Below are 19,415 nucleotides of genomic sequence, written 5' to 3'. Positions count from 1 at the left end.
GGTCATCTTCCCGTCAAGACCAATGTCCATATGTACTTTCCTGATCAAGGCTTAAGCGTTCTTGAGTTATCATCTGGAAACCATTTTACTGCTTCAAGTCACTGTGACCTTGAACTTTGACCAATGACCTGAAAATCAATATGGGTCATCTGTCGGTCATGACCAATGTCCCTATGAACTTTCCTGATCCAAGACTTAAGCGTTCTTAAATTATCATCCGGAAACCATTTTACAGCTTCGAGTCACTGTGACCTTGAACTTTGACCTAGTGACCTTAAAATCAATAGGGGTCATCTGCTGGTAATGATCAATGTCCTTATGAACTTTCCTGATCCCAGGCTTAAGCGTTCTTGAGTTATCATCCGAAAAGCATTTTTCTGCTTCAGGTCACTGTGACCTTGAACTTTGACCTAGAGTCATGAAAATCAATAAGGGTCATCTGTTGGTCATGACCAATGTCCCCATGAACTTTCCTGATAACAACCCTAAGCATGTGTGAGTTATCATCCAGAAACCATTTTAATGCTTCAGGTTTCTGTTACCAGTACCTAGTGACCTGAAAATCAAAAGGGGCCATCTTCCGGTCAGGACCATTGTCCCTATGAACTTTCATGATCCTAGTCCTAAGCATTCTTGAGTTATCATCCCGAAACCATACTACAGTTTCAAGTCACTGTGACCTTGACCTTTGACCTAGAGTCCTTAAAATCAATAGGGATCATCTGTCGGTCATAACCAATGTCCCCTTGAACTTTCCTGATCCCAGGCTTAAGCGTTCTTGAGTTTTCATCCGGAAACCATTTTACTGTTTTGAGTCAATGAGACCCCATTTTATTGTTTTGAATCACTGTGACCTTGACCTTTGATCTAGTGACCTGAAAATCAATAGGGATCATCTGCCAGTCTAGATCAATGTACCTAGGAACTTTCCAAATCCCTAAACGTTCTTGAGTTACCATTCGGAAACAATTTGGTGGACGGACCAACATGTGCAAAACAATATACCCCCTCTTCATTGAAGGGGGCATAACAAAAAGTTAACACTTCAGAAGCAACTTTTTTGATCCAATCTTAATTGTTTGAAAATTTGTTCAAATGATATTTAAGCAATATCCAAAATAGAAATGTGCCTGGAAATTATATATTTATGTTTTGTGAAGTATTTTCATTATTTTAAACTCCACCTTCCCAGAATAGTGGAGTTCCTTTGGGTATAAGGTGAGCGCCATTGTTTGTTAAGATGTCCTAAGAAACGATTTGTGCATAATTTATTTTAGTAGACTGTGAATTAAAATTATGATTTTGCATCGTTAATGTATGTAAAATACAAAAGTATATTCTTATATGTTCTTCACAAAATAATTATTTGAAAAACAGACTAGAGAGAGAAACAAAAAAACTTATTACATATTAGGCATTTTTATTTACTTTTTTCATAATACAGTTTTCATATAACTAACAACATCAAAACAGCAAATAAGAAATATTACAAATAGAGACAAAGATTCTGTACATGTTCTCTATACACTTGTGAATGTACATTGCTAACTTGCAACTTGGCTACCAACATACATGTTAAGCACTAAGAAACAGTTCCATGTACGATGTTAGTTGCTGCAGACCTATGTACAATGTGTGAGAAAAGAAAGAGGTAGAGAGGCAAAAACTTTGCTTAAAATGAAAAAGTGTCATTGGCAAACAAAATGTAAACAAAGAAAAAAAATGCCGTGACAAAGCATAAGCTCAAGCGTTTACTGTAACATAAGTAAACAAATTATAAATAAATACAACAAAATTTCAAGCGAACTTAACCCTAAAAAAATACCATCTATGGTACAAAATGTGCAACTATACAAAAAAGATACTACTTAAAAAAGTATTGATTGGATACATGACTTAATAAATAAAGTAAAAAATGACCAGAATTTAAATCTTTAACATGTTGCAGTATTTGCCATTTAAAATAATCAAGTATAAACCTTACACAGCATACAATGTACACCATTATATATTTGGTAAAACGCTACTACTAAACCTGAGAGAGAAAAGGATAGAGAGAGTATAGAATGAAATGGTGAGACAATCATCAACAGTACAAACTAACACAAAAACCTGTGTAAGCTTGCAGGCTTAGTTACCTACAGAGACCACAGTCCATTAGTTCAATGGATATATGTCATAATAAATAAATACTGAGAACCTTGGCATGCAAATGTCACTTATCTACAACTTGCAAGTAATATATATATCAACAACCATTAGAATCTTGTCGAAGTGGTAAGTTACTGGTACTACAAAACAACACATCAATTGTAGACCCATCCTGTTTTAGTTGTCTTGAGCAAGTTATAATTAACCTCATTTACCTATATACATCACATTCCATGAGTGTCAAAATAATAACAATGAATAACATTAAATTTGTTAGTTGTTTGCATTCCTGCGCCTTTACAGTATGATGGCTGATGCAGAACTGCTAGAGATGTCGCTTGAACTGCTGTAGAAATCCATGGATCCTCGGACAGCAAAAACCCGCTGTTCAATCAGACTCTTCCATGCATATTTCTGTTCAGTAGCAGGCGCACGGAAATTTAATTTTGCATTTCTGTCCATTGTTGTTTGAGCATGCCCGCCGGTTTGTTTGGTGGGGCTACAGTACAGTACAAACTCAGTGGCGTGTTGCCTCTGGGCGTCCATGGCTACGACGTCCCGGAGCATGGTCGGCTCCCCAATAACCCGCAGAAAGCCATCTGACTCGGGAACCGTTTGCAGCAGCATGTCTGTGAAGAGGAAGAGAAGGATCTTTCGCCACTGCCTGCCTTCCCACTGGAACATTTCACCTGAGTAGAGAACGTGTCGGTCGTCCTGACACAGCTGGAACACCTGGGGAAGGTCAACAGAGGGGTCACATGAGTTGCCAGCATTAATGAACATAAAAGGCATGTTAAATAGTAAAACTTATTCAGATTATTATTATTATTGAGTCTATCTTATTTAGATAATTGTCTAGTTTATTGGTGAATGGATATTATTTGGAAAATCGGAAGAAATGGGAATCCATAATACTGAATGCCCAATTTCAAAAATACTGAAATTTTTATTGTGGCTTAAAACTTATTTTGTGTTGTTTTTTCAAATAAGCAAAATGTTCGTATTTATTTCATATTGTGCAGCATATTTTAAAATTTTCCTTACATTTGACCATAAACACTATTAGACACAAATCGATACTTACAGGTACGTTTGAAGGGAAGACCAGCCTATCTTGAATCTTCATCACCTCCGTGTCCACAGAGCGACACGTTTGGATCGAGTGACCTTGACCCCTGGACGACCCTGAACTCACGCTGGCCGTGGACGAGCGAGACTTCATGCTACAGGTGTGTTGGCTACTGTGCTTGGAGGAACGTGAGGCTAGCGATGACACGCTCTCCACTCGCTCACAGCTGTAGTTACTGATGTTGCCTGCACATCCTTGAAGACCTGGAAGATAAGGCAGTAAACGATGTTGAATTATGTTTTAAATGTTATACTGGGGCAAATAAAACAATTAAATAAAAACAGAAAACCATAGCATTTAATGGATTAAAATGAATGTTAAATAATTAAATGAAAATATTCAAATAATAGCTGAAGCTATAAGGAACTCTGACAAGATTCGGTAAAAAAAAACAACAGATTCTTAATACGAAACAAATTTAAAAATAAAAAATATCAGGTTCAGTGATACAAAGCAGTAAAATCTCAATTACATACCTTCAACCACCTGCTTCAAGCAGTTGTAATCTGAGCTGTCCAAGGAGGTGTTGTGGAATATGTCCTGTATAACGCGGTACAGATCCCGAACATGCTGTACCGGACGGTACACAAACGCGCTGATGCTTGGCTGACCATCCGGGACAGCCGCGACACTGATAAACCGCACAAAGTCCTCGCTCCTGCGGAGGTCAGACAGGAGCTGATTGGCTGCAGAGATGCCCTTGGCGTAGAGGTCGTACGCCTGACACAGCATGTGCACCTTGGACTGGTAGATGAGGCCAATGGACTGCAGGAAGCTGCTGTTTTCTGTGGAGCTTGAGGCGTCCGTGTCGTCGGATGACGTGGTAAAAGACTGTGGGGCGTTGTCATGCATCTGCTTCACGTGGTACTCTGATACCATCGTCAACTGAGAACGGAACAAAATAAAATTGTAAAAAAATATATATTAGAATTGATCCGGGAAAATGGTGCTATTCTGGGACAACACTCATTTAAAGGAAGTGCCATTTTACATACTGTCACCAGACTCAATTTTCTCAAAACATTGTATTATAGCATTAATTCACATCTCAATAACAATATTTGAGGAAACAATAAGTATGATATCTATTCTTTTACATACAAACAAGATGTGTTTGTGAAACACAATGTCCCCCTATATGACATTTGACCTTGAAGGATGACCTTGACCCTTCACCACTCAAAATGTGCAGCTCCATGAGATACACATGCATTTCAAATATACAATTGCTAGCTTCAATATTGCAGAAGTGACATTACATGAGCAATTTTGACCCATATATTTGACCTGGAAGGATGACCTTGACCTTGACCTTTCACCACTCAAAATGTGCAGCTCCATGAGATACACATGCATGCCAAATATCAAGTTGCTATCTTCAATATTGCAAAAGTATTCATAAAATAAGCGATTTGGGCCACATATATTTGACCTCTGACCTTGAAGGATGACCTTGACCTTTCACCACTCAAATTGTGCAGCTCTATGAGATACACATGCATGCCAAATATCAAGCTGCTATCTTCAATATTTCAAATGTATTCATAAATTAAGCGATTTGGGCCACATATATTTGACCTCTGACCTTGAAGGATGACCTTGACCTTTCACCACTCAAAATGTGCAGCTCCATGAGATACACATGCATGCAAAATATCAAGTTGCTATCTTCAATATTGCAAAAGTATTCATAAAATGAGCGATTTTGGCCACATATATTTGACCTCTGACCTTGAAGGATGACCATGACCTTGACCTTTCACCACTCAAAATGTGCAGCTCCATGAGGTACACATGCATGCCAAATATCAAGTTGCTATATTAAATATAGCAAAAGTTATTGCAAAATGTTAAAGTTGGCGCAAACCAACCAACCAACAGACAGGGCAAAAACAATATGTCCCCCACTACTATAGTGGGGGACATAAAAAAGTTCATAAAAAAGCCAATAAAGGACAAAAAGACTAAATGCAGACACTGTACCTTCTCAATGTTCTGAAAGAGTGTTGCATGTTGAGAGTGGCTGAGGATGCAGTGTCGCAGTGGGCGTGAGTAGCGCTGCATCCCAGAATGCATCAGGTCTATAAAGTCAAGCTCCAGACTGAGCAGGCGGTGAATGGCTTCCTGTTTGCGGGACTCACTGGTCTGTACCGTCTGCAAACACAGATTTTAATTCTTTGATGAAAATATTTGAAAATAATTTTCACAGGAAATTATACAATATTTTGGTTTCATCAGACAAAAATACTACTTATATAAAATTTTGATTTAGAGTGACCTCTGAATATTTCTTTGATTTGAAAATGTTGATGTTTATTTCAATTTTACTTTAATTCATTCATTGTTCTATATAAATTGAAAGATTAAAAAACATTAAAAAATTGAGACTTCACTCATCTCAACAACAGCTTCATAAAAAAAACACTACAAAATGTGCACCTATGTATGATGCATTTATTTTAATTAAAAATAACTTATTGCCACTCACCCTATGACCCCGGGCAAGCAAGGGGAGAGGTGTGCTGGTGGCTAGGGAGGAAAACTCAGGGCTCATGTTCGTGTACATGGTCTGATCAGAAAGACCAATCATGTTCTCCTTGTTCTCCGTCCGGTCTTCCTGTATGGTGAACATCTGGGGCACCGTGTGGTCATCGCCCGAGCTGCTGGCCTGTGGCTCAAGGTCGTCCAGGTCGTAGCCAAAGTCAATGTCACTTTGGTGCACCCATGGTGATGACTCCAGCTGTTCACAGGTCACAGGCTTGGGTCTCTGTACCTCGAGGAGAAGGGTATTGCTGCTGTGTCTACAAAGAATAGGCCATTATATTATTATTTCATAACAATAAAAGTCCTCAAAATACACAAATTACCATTCATGCTGATACGTGTATCCATATAATTATGACATTGGGACATATCATTGTGCAAGACATTAGAAAACAAACTTTGCAGTTCCAGTGGTTATCTTAATATTTTTTTTCAAAAATGTAATTAAAAAATTAAATTTAATCATTAATTACATTTTCAAATTGAAGGTTGACTTACTTGATAAGCTTGGCAACGCTAGTGGCTGTGGATCGTGACACATTTTGCTTGTTGAGGCGGATGATGAGGTCACCTGGCTGGAGCCGGGCAGTCTCAGCGGGGGACGCCCTGTCTACACGCCCGACCCGCGCTGGACACCCTTCCACTACTGTAAACCCGAAGCCGTTCTTGCCTCGCTGCAGGGTGAGATCCAGGGACTCTGTGCCCCAGACATCCTTGTTCACTGTTGGAACATTGGCACTGTCTATTAGTGAAGAAACAAAAAAATGTATACAAAAAGTATTTAACAAATACAAAAATAGGTCTTTAACAATGTGTTTTTTACAAACAGTATTTAAATCTTTAAACTTGTAGTTTTAGTCCTGATATGTTTAAAGTTAAATTCAACTCCCAAAACAATTAACTAGTGAAAGTGATTGCTAAAAAATCCACACAAAATTTCAATAATAATTGCTGGTTGGTCTTTAGTAAAAGTCAGTAGGTCCTAAGTTAGTGCAGCAATAGGTTACTACTCACTTTTAGTCTTTAGGTGTGGGTGTCTGTGGGCAGACACCTGGAGGTGCTTCTTGCGGCCAATGTCCTCCGTGAGCAGATAGTACCAGCTGTTCACCTCCTTCTTGGGGTTGGTCAGATGACGGATACCGAACGACATACAGCCCAGGAACTCATTCAGGCTGAAACAGGGGAACCAGCATTGGTTAAAGATATTAAATGAAGCTTTTTTGCATCTGAAAAATATTGACATTCATTGAGTCTCTTGCCTGTGAAGAAGTAGTTCTTAATGTCAAATGTGCAGAACAAACATTGTGTGAATAATATCTTTATCAACCTAATTTTTCTTACATCAAATCAATTCTGTAATTTGTTAGTTTCTTCCTATTTCTTTTTATTTTTAATCCTTATTGCCATGCTGTGACTCCAATATAGTGCACTGAGTTATAATGCAAGATATTTTTGTATTTGTAGACAAGTCTGTTAACACATTCTTGTTGACAGAAAAATATAATATTGATTGAAGTGTTCTTTCGAGTGTTGATTTGCAGAGCTCTGACTGCATTGAAGCAATTTGAAATATAAAAGTAATTTAGTAAAGAATTAATATGTTTTTTTAGAGAAGAGTGTGTTGCTTTCATGACATAATTAATGTCTGGTTGCAAATTAACTCCCAAAGCTCTGCATGATTATCAAGTGTCAAATTATTAACTTCTTAATTGTCAAATTATTAACTTCTTAATTGAAATATTATGCTGTGTCAACATATAAAATGTCTATTATTATAACAGTTATGGTTAAAAAATTCTGTCAAATAGTCTTAGGATTAAGTTTTTTTTAAAGGGTTGCAATTTTATTTTCATAATATATTTACCATAATTGTTAAACAATCATTGAAAATAAAGCTTCTTATGAAATCACCCTAATCTTGATTTCAATTAAGTTTCCCTTTTTACACTACCCTGTGAAAGGGATTAACTCTGATAAACTCCCTTTTATCAATATCGATAAGTACCCTCAATGGCTGTACAGTGCCCACATTAGTCTGGAAACTGAAAACTTTCTAATAGACGTAATCCCCTAAATGGTCCCTTTATCTTAAGACTTGGGCTGATGACTACCTATAACCCAATGTATGACACTTGAAGGAATTAAAGACAATTAAAACTTATCAAAACAGGGCCATGGCAGTTGAATCCCTCAGTGAAATAGAATAACCATGAAGTATACATAATATTGATGGCTAAACTACTCTACAAAAGCAGTGCAGTGTGAAATCTAGTATGTGTAAATAGTACCAATATGCAATGTTTGCCCACCAGTGATTTTTAAAGATTGCCTTGAGTCCACAATTAATAAACAAAAGACACAAATAGTATCAGTTTGATGAGAATGTTTACATAAACAATCAAACTGTTTGTTTGTCACCAATGTTTGTATGTACCCAGACAAATACAGAACCAATAAAAGTAAATAGACTCGGATCAATGTCACCTTAACACTAAGACCAACAGCAAATTGGTACTGATACAAATATAAAGAAACAAACACTTCTTTGGTACCATTGAATGCCTCTGTTAACATTTACAAATAATGCAAGTGTTATTTTCAATAAAACAAAATATTATTTTTAAAAATAATTATATTTAGTTGTAATGTGCTGCCATGAAACAAAATATAGTTATGTTGCAATTCATACCAGTTAAGACACAAATATGTTATTAAAACTTAAGCTTTTTAAATTTTCGGTTGTTATTTTATCTATTTCAAATCTTTTCAAAGAAATCGCTAGTATTCAACATATAAAACAATATCATATTTCCTGTATGATAAGACTTACTTGTCGGACGGTGGTGCCAAAAAGGCCGTGTCCATCAATACCATTCTGAATATTTATCCAAAACTGACACTTAGTTAATTTAGAGCATCAGTGTATCTTTACTATCAGTAAATCAAGCCGAGTGAACAACCACTTTACCATGTAATGTTACTTGTCAAAATTCATAACACCAATAATTCACAGCATCAGTTCAGACAAGGATAAATACCCTGAAACAATTTGCCCAATCAGATCATCTTATCTGTCTAACTGACCAATGAAAAGGGTGGAGCCAACTTGTTCAAGATTCAATCAGTGTTGATGTAATTAATCCAACCAAGAAGACACACAGACTGGAAACTTGTGTCATATGGTAGTAATTAATCAAGACCAGTGGTTAATACCACTTGATTTACAGATAATGTTCCAGTTAATCCACACTACTCAGTATGAGCTATAAATCACAACCTGATACATTTGTTATGGCTGTTAAAAAACAAACTGTGGACTGTTTGGCTGCAGCAGGGAAAATTAGCAAGAGTTAATCTTTACTCAATTCTGGGCAGCCACACAAATCTTACACACAGACAGAAGCCTACAGTCTGGTCTAGCTATCTATCATTACCAATCCTGCAATCAAACCTCCTCAATCATGTTTTGTTTTTACAGCTAACTATTGATTTTCAAATTTTGTCTGGTCATTGTTAATTTTTAAAACAGTGAAATGAAGAAGCCTAAAATGAAAGGTCCATAGTCAAGCCAATTACTAATGAAGAAATACTAAGAAAGACGTCAAATGTTAGGATGATGCCTTTAATAAAAATAGCCCATGGGATGTGAGTGGGGTACAGTGACAATTTAGTGTATTTACTTCGACATAATTAAGGGATTAAATGAAATAATTACCTTGCAGACTGGTCACAATGCCAAACTGAGATGAACAACCTCTTGTTGTGGTCTTCCTCTGACAATTCACTGAAATAAACACACAGTAAATATAATAATTCAAATTTTACATTCTTAAAATTGGCTAAATCAAAGTTAATTTTGTTTGTAGAGTGCGCCAATATAATCTCCTCAAACCAACGATAATCGTAACAACCACTAAGCTCTCCAGCAATAAACTCTCATGCAAACTGGCCATATGGCAACTGATGATGATGAATATAGATGTTAACAGTCCCCCTGTGTTTGTTTTGCTTTCTGATTCTTGAGACAAGGTCAATCGACATTCTACAAATCAAATTTCTTATCACTGATTCTGATGACAGTTGGCAAACACTACTGACCACAAGAAAATGAGCCCCAGATGGGAAGCCACCCATGGGTTCACAGGTCTCCACTGACCAGTGGGCATTCAGTGAAATCTATCCATTGCCCTGTGCCCAGGGTCAGTGAGAAAGTTATACACAGCCACCCAGGCTCCAACTACCTTAATGAGTAAGATGAGAAGATAAATTTGCATTGTAAACTGCAATTTTATGGCATAAAATCAGTAAGAAATACTAATAAATACTAAATCCCCATCATTTCTATTTAATATTAAAATGATTATTCATTTAAACTCTTTTCTTGAGACCTACTTCATTTAAATTAAAATTTGGATATGCTTGTGACATTTTAGATTGATTGATAAAGGAACTTATTTGCAAATAAAACTTACATAGATTCATACATTTGAAGATAAAGAGTTATGCACGATTAGGCATACAATCTGACACATTACAGCATTAAAATCACCACTAATGGTGACAATACAAATACCCTTATCTACATAGTCTTTACAGTCAAATGACTAGTCCGAAAATCAAACAGTAGCAATCAAAGGTCCACTGTGCAGGCAGAAGCTAAAGACTAAAGACCTAATGGCTCTGTATCATTATCCAAACAACTTAGCTTCAAGAGTGCCACCTTGTTCATACAAGCATTTTTGTTTCATTGTGGAGTAGTAATTTAAATTTATCTGTTAATGCCCTTTTAATCACCAATTCCATTCCCAGGCAACATCTCCAAGATTTGGTTGCCATGCATGGAATGCCTGAATGACTGCAGAATCCTTTATCATCTTTAAATTGCAGATCAATGCATGCAAATCTCATTTAAATTGATTGAACATGCTTTCATGTGCTTTTAAATGGCTTTTGCAGTGACATATGTTGGATGATTTTGAGCTGCCTCGGTGCACTAAACAAACACACAACAAAACCCCCTAATTTTTCATGTTTGATTTTGTACAAGTAGAGAGGATAATGATGTCCTTTGCAACAATTCATGTTAGTTACCTTTTCATAACCTCTAGAAATTCATAAGCATAAATTGTGTAAAATGTTTTACTTACAGAGAGAATTTCTGGTCATACACTGGGTTGTTTGAGCCGTACATTATTTCAGTCTTGCATTTTGGTTTCTTTCCATCATCAGGTATGATGCTCAACTAAAATATAAGACATCACTTTATAAAAAATAGAGAATACCTGACATTAACCGCTTCTGCTGAGTCTATTGTTATTGCTAAAAATTTAGAAAACTCTTAAGTTATCAGACAAAAAACTGAACAAGTCTGAAACAATTACAGACACAAACCTTGACAAAAGAGTCGCAAGTTGGCTTCCATTTTGTGGAGAGTTGCCTCCCTTGAATCACATGGACTGTCAGAAGACCAAAGTTCATGTATGCTGACACTTTTAGCTGACCTGAAATATTAATGTTTTGTGTTAAATATTTAATATATTCTAATTATTTAATGAGGTTTTGTAATTTCAATAAATCACAAGTCCTACGACCCTAAATGTACCCAAACTAAGCCCACCTTAATAATATCAGAACACTTGTTACAAGTAAAGCTTTTAAAGTTCAGATTCAGACCTAAGTTTAAAATAACTAACGTTTGTATACGAGGATCCTGAACACATGGGAAATCAGTTTTAACATTCTTACTCTGTTTTTAAACATTTTGACAAGAACGCGAGAGGAGAGCCGTAATGTCAGACTGGACGAAGAAATGTCATATAAATGTTGATGCAGATGCAATAATTCTTGCTCAATCCTACAATCATGTATATAAATGTGATATGTTGAAGAGGGCCATTTCAGACTGGTAAAATAGACACATTGTCTTGTCTGCCCAGCACATCTTAGCAAGGAAGTGTTGTGCATTAATGTTCACAATGTCAACTGACATTTCATCCAATGCTTCCTAATTAATGTACCTGTCAATACGACCCAGTAGATAACATCACCAACATAGCCACTGTCCAGTGCCCTGAGTTTACACAAACAAACCTTGAAACATTCTTTGCTTTATTTCATTAAACATTATAATAATTGCATACTTTTTTACTTGTAAACATACATATAAATATACTTATAATTTTGACCTTTTTAACAATTTGTTAGTAAAAAAAGGATATAATAATGTTTATGTTTAAATTTTAATATACAAATATATTGCAGTGTATCCACACTTTTTTAAATATCATAAATTATTTAGGATAGCAATTTAAATATTTGCAAGTATATGAATCATTAAGTAGATTAAAATATTTTCACTATTTTCACAATTGATGAAAAAATAAGCTAACCATATTCACCTGACTGATACACAACCATTTTTGAGCACTCAATAACTTCAAAGCACAAACAAACTTAGCACTAAGAAATTTGATAAAGAACTAATAAATAATTCACAAATGTCTACAATGACAATGCATATCTGGGTATTTAGCTACTACATGTGCACTGGATGAAAAGCAAGTTCTAATTGAGTGAGAACTGCTTTCACAAGTTTATATAGAGCAAGGTGTTACTTGGCAGCTAGTTGACACACACTATCAGCAGCTTCCTTAAATAATTAACACTCTAATTGTTAGCTAGTGTCACATAATGGTCACAGTGAAATTGTGTACTGGAGTTGTGCTGATTTCACCACCTGATTGCAATTTCCTTTCCCCATAATGACCCATTGTCTGATTTAATGTCCCGAAAATTGTGCCACTTAAGTGTGCCACCATTATTGCTAATTAGCAAGCAATGTTATCAGGACTTGCTTGTGTAATTATCGCCTGACATTCATTGTATTAAACTTACAGATAAGGTAGGTTATATGTAAACCTGAAAAGTGCCACTCCTACTAAATATTTGTACATATATTCACAATTGTACCCTTAAAATATCATGTTTAATTCATTTTTAGTATATTTTACATGTTATTATATGATATGAGTATGAATTATGTCTATAGCAAGTTTACTTGTTACAACTTAGTTCCTCAAAGGTACATTTTTGTGGAAAAAATATAATAAAGTTATAATGGAAAAAATATATATTTATACATTAACTATGGTGCATTAAGAAATAAACTATGACATAAAAAATCATTTGTTTTAAGCATAAAGCCTGTAAAATCCTTATTTTAATAAGTGTAATTAGTATAAAAAATTTGATTATTTTTGTGCATTGGTTGTATCTCTGTTCCAATTTAACTGCAGTTCAGATGGTTTATTCTTTTATGGATTTTCACAGTTTGTATAAATTTCATCAAAAACAAATAAGCTGTCAAATCAATAATTGGAAATACACTCAACGATCAACTACTTATTAGATAACAATTCAGTCCAGGGGCATTCTAGCTGGGTGGATTGCCCACATATCAAATCTCCCTGACATGCAGTGATGAATTCTCTGTCACTGATTGTTTGACAGCAAACTTGTGTTATTGATTACTGTTTATAATAAAACCAACACTTTATTTTGAAATGTTACCTAATTTAGGGCAGCAATAAAAGAGCAATAAAAATGCCATAAAGTACATGTTGACCTGCCCTTTTTTTTAAACTTGGATAATTAAGACTGCAGATTTTGTGATTTGCCCCTTTTTTCAAATTTTGGTAATTAGACCTGCATCTTTTATAGTGCCTTTTCATCATACCGGTACGAAAATTCTGCAAAAATTCATCCACATTTCGTCCAGAAAACCTATCCGAAATAATGATATCAAGGTAAACAAAACAAAACGGTGTTCAGTTAAAATAAATAGTTACCTAAAAATAGCATTCTAAAAAGTCTAATATACAAAGTAGCGTTGTTACATGGGAGTCCGCAAGATCTGCTTTTGCATGTCATAGTGTTAAATTTAAGATGAAGCTTGTGGGAATACAAAAAAAAATGAATTACATAATAAAATCGTTACTTGATGTTATTATAAACAGAAGTAATAATGATCAAAAAAACATTACGTAACTGCATTCTGATAAGTTAAACAACCGGCTTTTAACATCCACAATTCTCTTTCGGGTTATTATTCTTCTTGTCTGCTTTTATAATAGTTCTCAAAATGGCAGACGAAACGAATGCAGAGTTTGACTTCATAGACAATTCCAATGGAAAAAGAATTGCCAATAGGATATAACTCGAACCTAAACATACAATACAAAGGTTATGTTCATGTAATTAAGTTGGTTTTGGTGATTAGCTGGCGATTTATAATTCTGGTACAAGTTAGCAATATATTGCAATAGGGGTTTTTTAACAGACAATATTGCAATCCGTTTTTTGGCGTATTGTTTGCAGCACTAATCTTTTATTTGCATTTAAGATAGATTATAACACTTGCTAATACTTTTATTAATATAGCTTTTAATTTTTTCGGCACACAATGGAATATACAATGCAGGCAATTAAATACAAACTATTGCAATTGCTTTAATAGCTACACTAACACATTTGGTAAAAGGGCATCACCTTGTCAAAAGCCAACAGACACTTTTTTAACAAATAACATCTCTTGTTTAATCTAGGTTATCAACAATGGTATTAAGAACCAATCTTACAACATTCTTCAGATGTTTTGAAACTTCTATCAATACCCATTCATTCATTCATTAGAGGATAAAAGGACCACTACTTGGTTGGTAGCAAACAAAGCAAAAGTAAATGTGTGCACAGGTACACTATATCCCTAACACAAGCTCAGGTATGTATTACATTATTAGGTTAGACAACATGGGGTCGCCGGCAACTTTTAAAACCAACCATAGGCGTGTGCTCTGATTCTATCCTTGCATTCCAGTCAAGACCATTTACAGCCAAGAAAAAGTATAAAGGGGCTTGACTTTTGCCTAAGTTCTTCATCTGGTCTTGTCTTTCTTATCAACTTAAACATACAACTTGTGGCATAAAACGCTTTCTTATTCTCAATCTTGCCATGTATCCTTAAGTTAGTTTAACCCTTTACCACTTACCAGTTAGATACGTATTTAACCCTTTACCACTTAGATAGGTATGTTGACGCATTTGTAGTACCTAAGAAAGTTAAATGTCATTTAAGACCTTTCTTTCTACATTCAAGTTTTAAAGGCTTTATTTCCAACCCTTCGATACTGATGAGCAGCAAACAGCATATTTTAAACCTGAACAGACTGTGAGTTACTTGAAGGCTATTCTGGTCTTATGCTGTTTGCACATAGCCATTTTCAATTTGCCTTGGAGTGGGAAAAGGTTTATGCAAGCATAGCAACATAATATTGTTACAAACTGAGGAGTTTAAATCTTTGAAAACAAATTAGAGTAATATTTTGTGAGGCAATTACCACGTTAATAAAAAACTAATTATTTCTGGTTGAAATTAATAGATGCCCAAATACAATTTAAAGACACCAAAAACTGACAAAGATGTTTATTATCTACTGGTACACAGATAGTACACAGAAATAATTAAAATAACTTAATGCAGCCATCACAGAATAAGTTGCATATAATACAACAGAAGTATATCATATTGAAACCTTGCTTGTAAAGACAGGATTGTTTTCAATGGTTGCAAACCACTATAATAAATGCACTTCACTTGTACATGTATCAGACCAAGATATTAAATGATGCTTAAAATGAAATTGCTTGTCCAACTGGAACTAGGACTCTGACATAGCAGACAGGTCACAGGTTTCATGGAAACTTGTGAACATTCATTAAGATAGTTTTCATGCAGGTTTAAATCATTGTCTGTATACTTTAGATTTTGCTAATTGGTGCTAATTGACATTTATTGGCAGGGATGGGAAAATATGCAAATTAACTATCCATGAAATTAAAATTGATCAAGGCGTTATTTAATCTCTGACCAAATACAACATTGCTCATTACTTGAGTTTCAAAACACAGGGCTTTTTTTCCTCCTTTATGAGTGGCCGTGGAAGGACATTTCACAATTTTGAAAAGGACAATTCACAAACCTAACATGGCCGTGAATTTTTATAAAATGGGCCGTTTTTCACAATTTTAATAATTTCACGACTCAGGTTTTCACAATTTTAAGAAGTTCGCGACTCAATTTTTCACAATTTTGAAAAGTTTGCGACTCAATTTGTCACAATTTTGAAAAGATTGCAACTCATTTTTTCACAATTTTGAAAAGTTCGCGACTCATTTTTTCACAAAGTAAGGGGGCCAGGGCCGCTTCACAAAGTCAGGAAAAAAAGCCCTGAAACATCAAAATTATTTTTCTAATATCTCAAACAACATAGTTATAGAGGGGTTGTAATGCATATTGTTAAAGAAAGTGCTGAAATTGTATTCCATTACAGCAGTTGTATATATATCCATACTGGTGCACAGCCTGTTGGCACAGAGCAATGAACACCATTTGGGACCTGAATTAATGCTAGCCACTGACACCACTTCCAGACCTCTAAGTGGCTGCCCTCAACTCCCCAAAGGGGTGTGATACCCTGGATAAGATCACCAGATTGCCCCCTCCTCTCCCCAGAACAAGAAACATGCCTATGAGTCTAGCTCTTATCTCTGCAAATTACGCAATCTTACAGAACAGTGCAACATTGGAAAATTTCACATAGATTATACAACTTTCTTCCCCAGTGAACTTCAGTATTATAGATTTTGTGGTATATGTATTTAAATGATTCTATATTTTATTTAAAATTATAATTACATTATTTGCTCATGAATAAGTTTGCTTCCTTTTTTATATTTACTTATCATGTAACTAATTATTGAAAGAATAATACTATGGCATCATACCTTATTAAAAACTAACACATAAATTTATCAATTTTAACATTATTATTCTAGTAAAAATATTAATTTACAAACTGTACCAATACTTAATATTTTTAATACAGGTATAGAAAATATAATTTCTCTGGACTTAAAATGAGATTTTGAATCATAAGATCCCAGTTCATTATTTGATAATAAATTGTTAAAATATGACTAATTTATTACAGTTGATTAAAATCTTGCACATGTCAAAGTGACACATTTAAAATGTGAATGACATTGTACCACTGTGCCATACACCATTAACGTATTATAGTATTTTTTAAATGATCAATAAAATAAGACACTACCCAAGTAAATAATATTAAAAACTAGCTATCATAGAGCAATTATACAGATAAAGATTTAATATACCTTGGCGCAACATTGATATTTTTGAAGAAACGCTGCTGTCTCCAGAGTCTGAAGTGTTGTCTTTTATAATCATGTTCACAATGTTTGAATATTTATGTCCGTAAATTACTTTGCCACCACTTCTTAAATGTAAGTCCAGTGGTAAAGCTCAGAAAGTGTACACTTAAGACTATTCCATGATGTGGCCAATCACTCACTGAATGCTACACTGCAAGTACTTAATTGGAGTTGTGACAGCAACTGTATTCAATTAGCAACTGTATGATAGACACCACTTGTTTGTTAAACCCAAGTGTCAGTAGTCCAAAATGTTATTTTCTCAACAATGCTTTATAAAAATCAAGCTTTAAAATAATACACATGCACAAATAACCATTACAAAGTGTGAAAATCAAAACTGTATAAATTGGTTTAATGTCACAATATTTTTATAAAGAATTCTGTATTTCACTACATCACACACACCCTTGTCTCTCTAATACCATACATCTCTCTACCTTACTACAGTTATTCAGCCACTTAGACAGTCTTTATATCGAGGTCACTGATTGGCCCAAGCAAGCTTGCAAACCCTCTACTGATTGGCTCAATTATTACCTTCACAATAGGAGAGCAAAGTGGGGACATGTGGTTTCAACAGTAGTAACTGTAGTAGCTCATTTGTATAAGGGGCTTGAGGCACAGATTTTAGGTGTTGATAAAGGGATTCAACTGAGTGATAACAAGAACTTCGCGAAATATTATTGCAAAAGGTCGAAACTTGATGAAAACTTATGATAAACCCCATGGCACACTTTTACAACAGTATGTATCATAAATGTGTCTGTCAAACAATAAAACGAATTGATAGTAATTATTATTGAAAAAGATATTACAAAAATTCTCAATAATGTTTGTGGTCATAAAACATGCATATCTAGTAATTATTATTGAAAAAGATATTACAAAAACTCTTAAGAATGTACGTGGTCATAAAACTTGCATATCGCATTGAACAATCTGCAGCTGATCATTATTTTCAAATCATGCGAATGATAAAAACTGCCATTAGAAAAAATATATCTTTTGCTCAAATGATGACATTCTTTTTTTATTGATGTCCATAAATTGTGATTTGTATAGAAAAATAACACATCATAAGATAATTCATTTACTAATAATAAAACAACAATAATTTTTATATAAGTGTGTTCTCGCAATTGTTACATTTAAATGGATCTTATAAATACATTGAATTTCATAAGCGATGAGAATTTTTTATTTACAGATTGACATTGGGAAATGTCATATTATGGATATTTGCGCATCAAATAAAATGTATATAATCAATTTATTAGTAATGTAATAACATTAATATTATGAATATTTGTGAAGTTGGTGGTTTCCATATTTATTTACATCATTACAAAAATTCTAAATTGTGGAACCAAAGTTATCAAACCTTGATCATCAAAAATAAATTGGATAAAATTGTTTCTCTATAAGACAATATCACTGATTTAGCTTAGATTAACACCTAAATACTGGGTGGAGAAATATGACACTTCACAAAATCATTTTAATGTTATCTTATAACAATGGCTATCAAAATCACATATACAAATTCATGGGACTCCATCAAAATATTTTGCAACATATTGGGTTAAATTTAAAAGAAGGCGTAGAACCCTACACTTCATTGATGAGTTCTGAAAATTGATAAGCAAACAATTGAATTGAAGCATTATGATGGCTTGTCTGTCATATCAATATAAAACATTGTGGCGAAAAAAAGTATTGTGGCAGAATATCTGATAAGAAAACAGAGATTATTGGGCATTATAAATGACAAAACAGATTGTCATGGGAATGAATACAAGGGGCTGGGAACACATTAAGTGGGAGGAATTTTGGGGCTTAGATTGTGTTTGGTAGATGGGAATCTATAAACATGACCTATTGATATACATCTTAATCAGGTGATGAAAATCTGGGACTTGTATATTTTTTTCCTGCAATTCACATTAAAATTTAGGCAAACATTACAATTTTACAGATAATTTGAACTTAATATCATATGACCTTAGTAGGTTTGAGGTTGAATAATCCAAAGGCATGATGCTGAATTAAACAGAATAGTCATGGCGATTTTGGAAACCTTAACCAATTTATGTTACGTAAACTATATTTTTTTAAGATTATTGTTTAAAACTGATTTTTTTTATTGCCAACTCTTAAGCTCAATTTGATCAGTTTGCTTAACAATGTTAGACTTTTATTCATAGAAACATGATTGTAAAAGATGAGTATTGCACCAAGCAGTAAAAATCAATAGTGTAAAAAAAATGCATAATTTTACGTTAAATACATTTCTTTT

General features: G+C 34.3%; 1 protein-coding gene across 5 annotated transcripts in view; it reads right to left on the bottom strand.

Annotated features, from left to right (window-relative positions):
• Positions 1–1,400: 1,400 nt before the first annotated feature.
• The window catches only part of LOC127837448 (uncharacterized), a 169,251-nt gene continuing 151,236 nt past the window's right edge, over positions 1,401–19,415 (bottom strand). For 4 of the 5 annotated variants that reach the window (XM_052364569.1, XM_052364571.1, XM_052364572.1 and 1 more), the window contains 10 exons: positions 11,216–11,325; positions 10,972–11,066; positions 9,540–9,608; positions 6,839–6,996; positions 6,323–6,566; positions 5,769–6,081; positions 5,264–5,434; positions 3,757–4,165; positions 3,236–3,483; positions 1,401–2,883 (listed from right to left, as the gene is read on the bottom strand). In XM_052364569.1, the coding sequence (XP_052220529.1) occupies positions 2,449–2,883; positions 3,236–3,483; positions 3,757–4,165; positions 5,264–5,434; positions 5,769–6,081; positions 6,323–6,566; positions 6,839–6,996; positions 9,540–9,608; positions 10,972–11,066; positions 11,216–11,325 (2,252 nt within the window). In that variant the 3' untranslated portion in view covers positions 1,401–2,448. Of the gene's footprint in view, positions 2,884–3,235; positions 3,484–3,756; positions 4,166–5,263; positions 5,435–5,768; positions 6,082–6,322; positions 6,567–6,838; positions 6,997–9,539; positions 9,609–10,971; positions 11,067–11,215; positions 11,326–17,059; positions 17,529–19,415 lie in introns of those variants that run through there. The other variant, XM_052364570.1, reaches the window with a different exon arrangement.

This window comes from Dreissena polymorpha, chromosome 7 (assembly GCF_020536995.1).
Source record: "Dreissena polymorpha isolate Duluth1 chromosome 7, UMN_Dpol_1.0, whole genome shotgun sequence".
Lineage (NCBI taxonomy): Eukaryota > Metazoa > Mollusca > Bivalvia > Myida > Dreissenidae > Dreissena > Dreissena polymorpha.
This window is presented reverse-complemented; position numbering and strand designations above follow the sequence as displayed.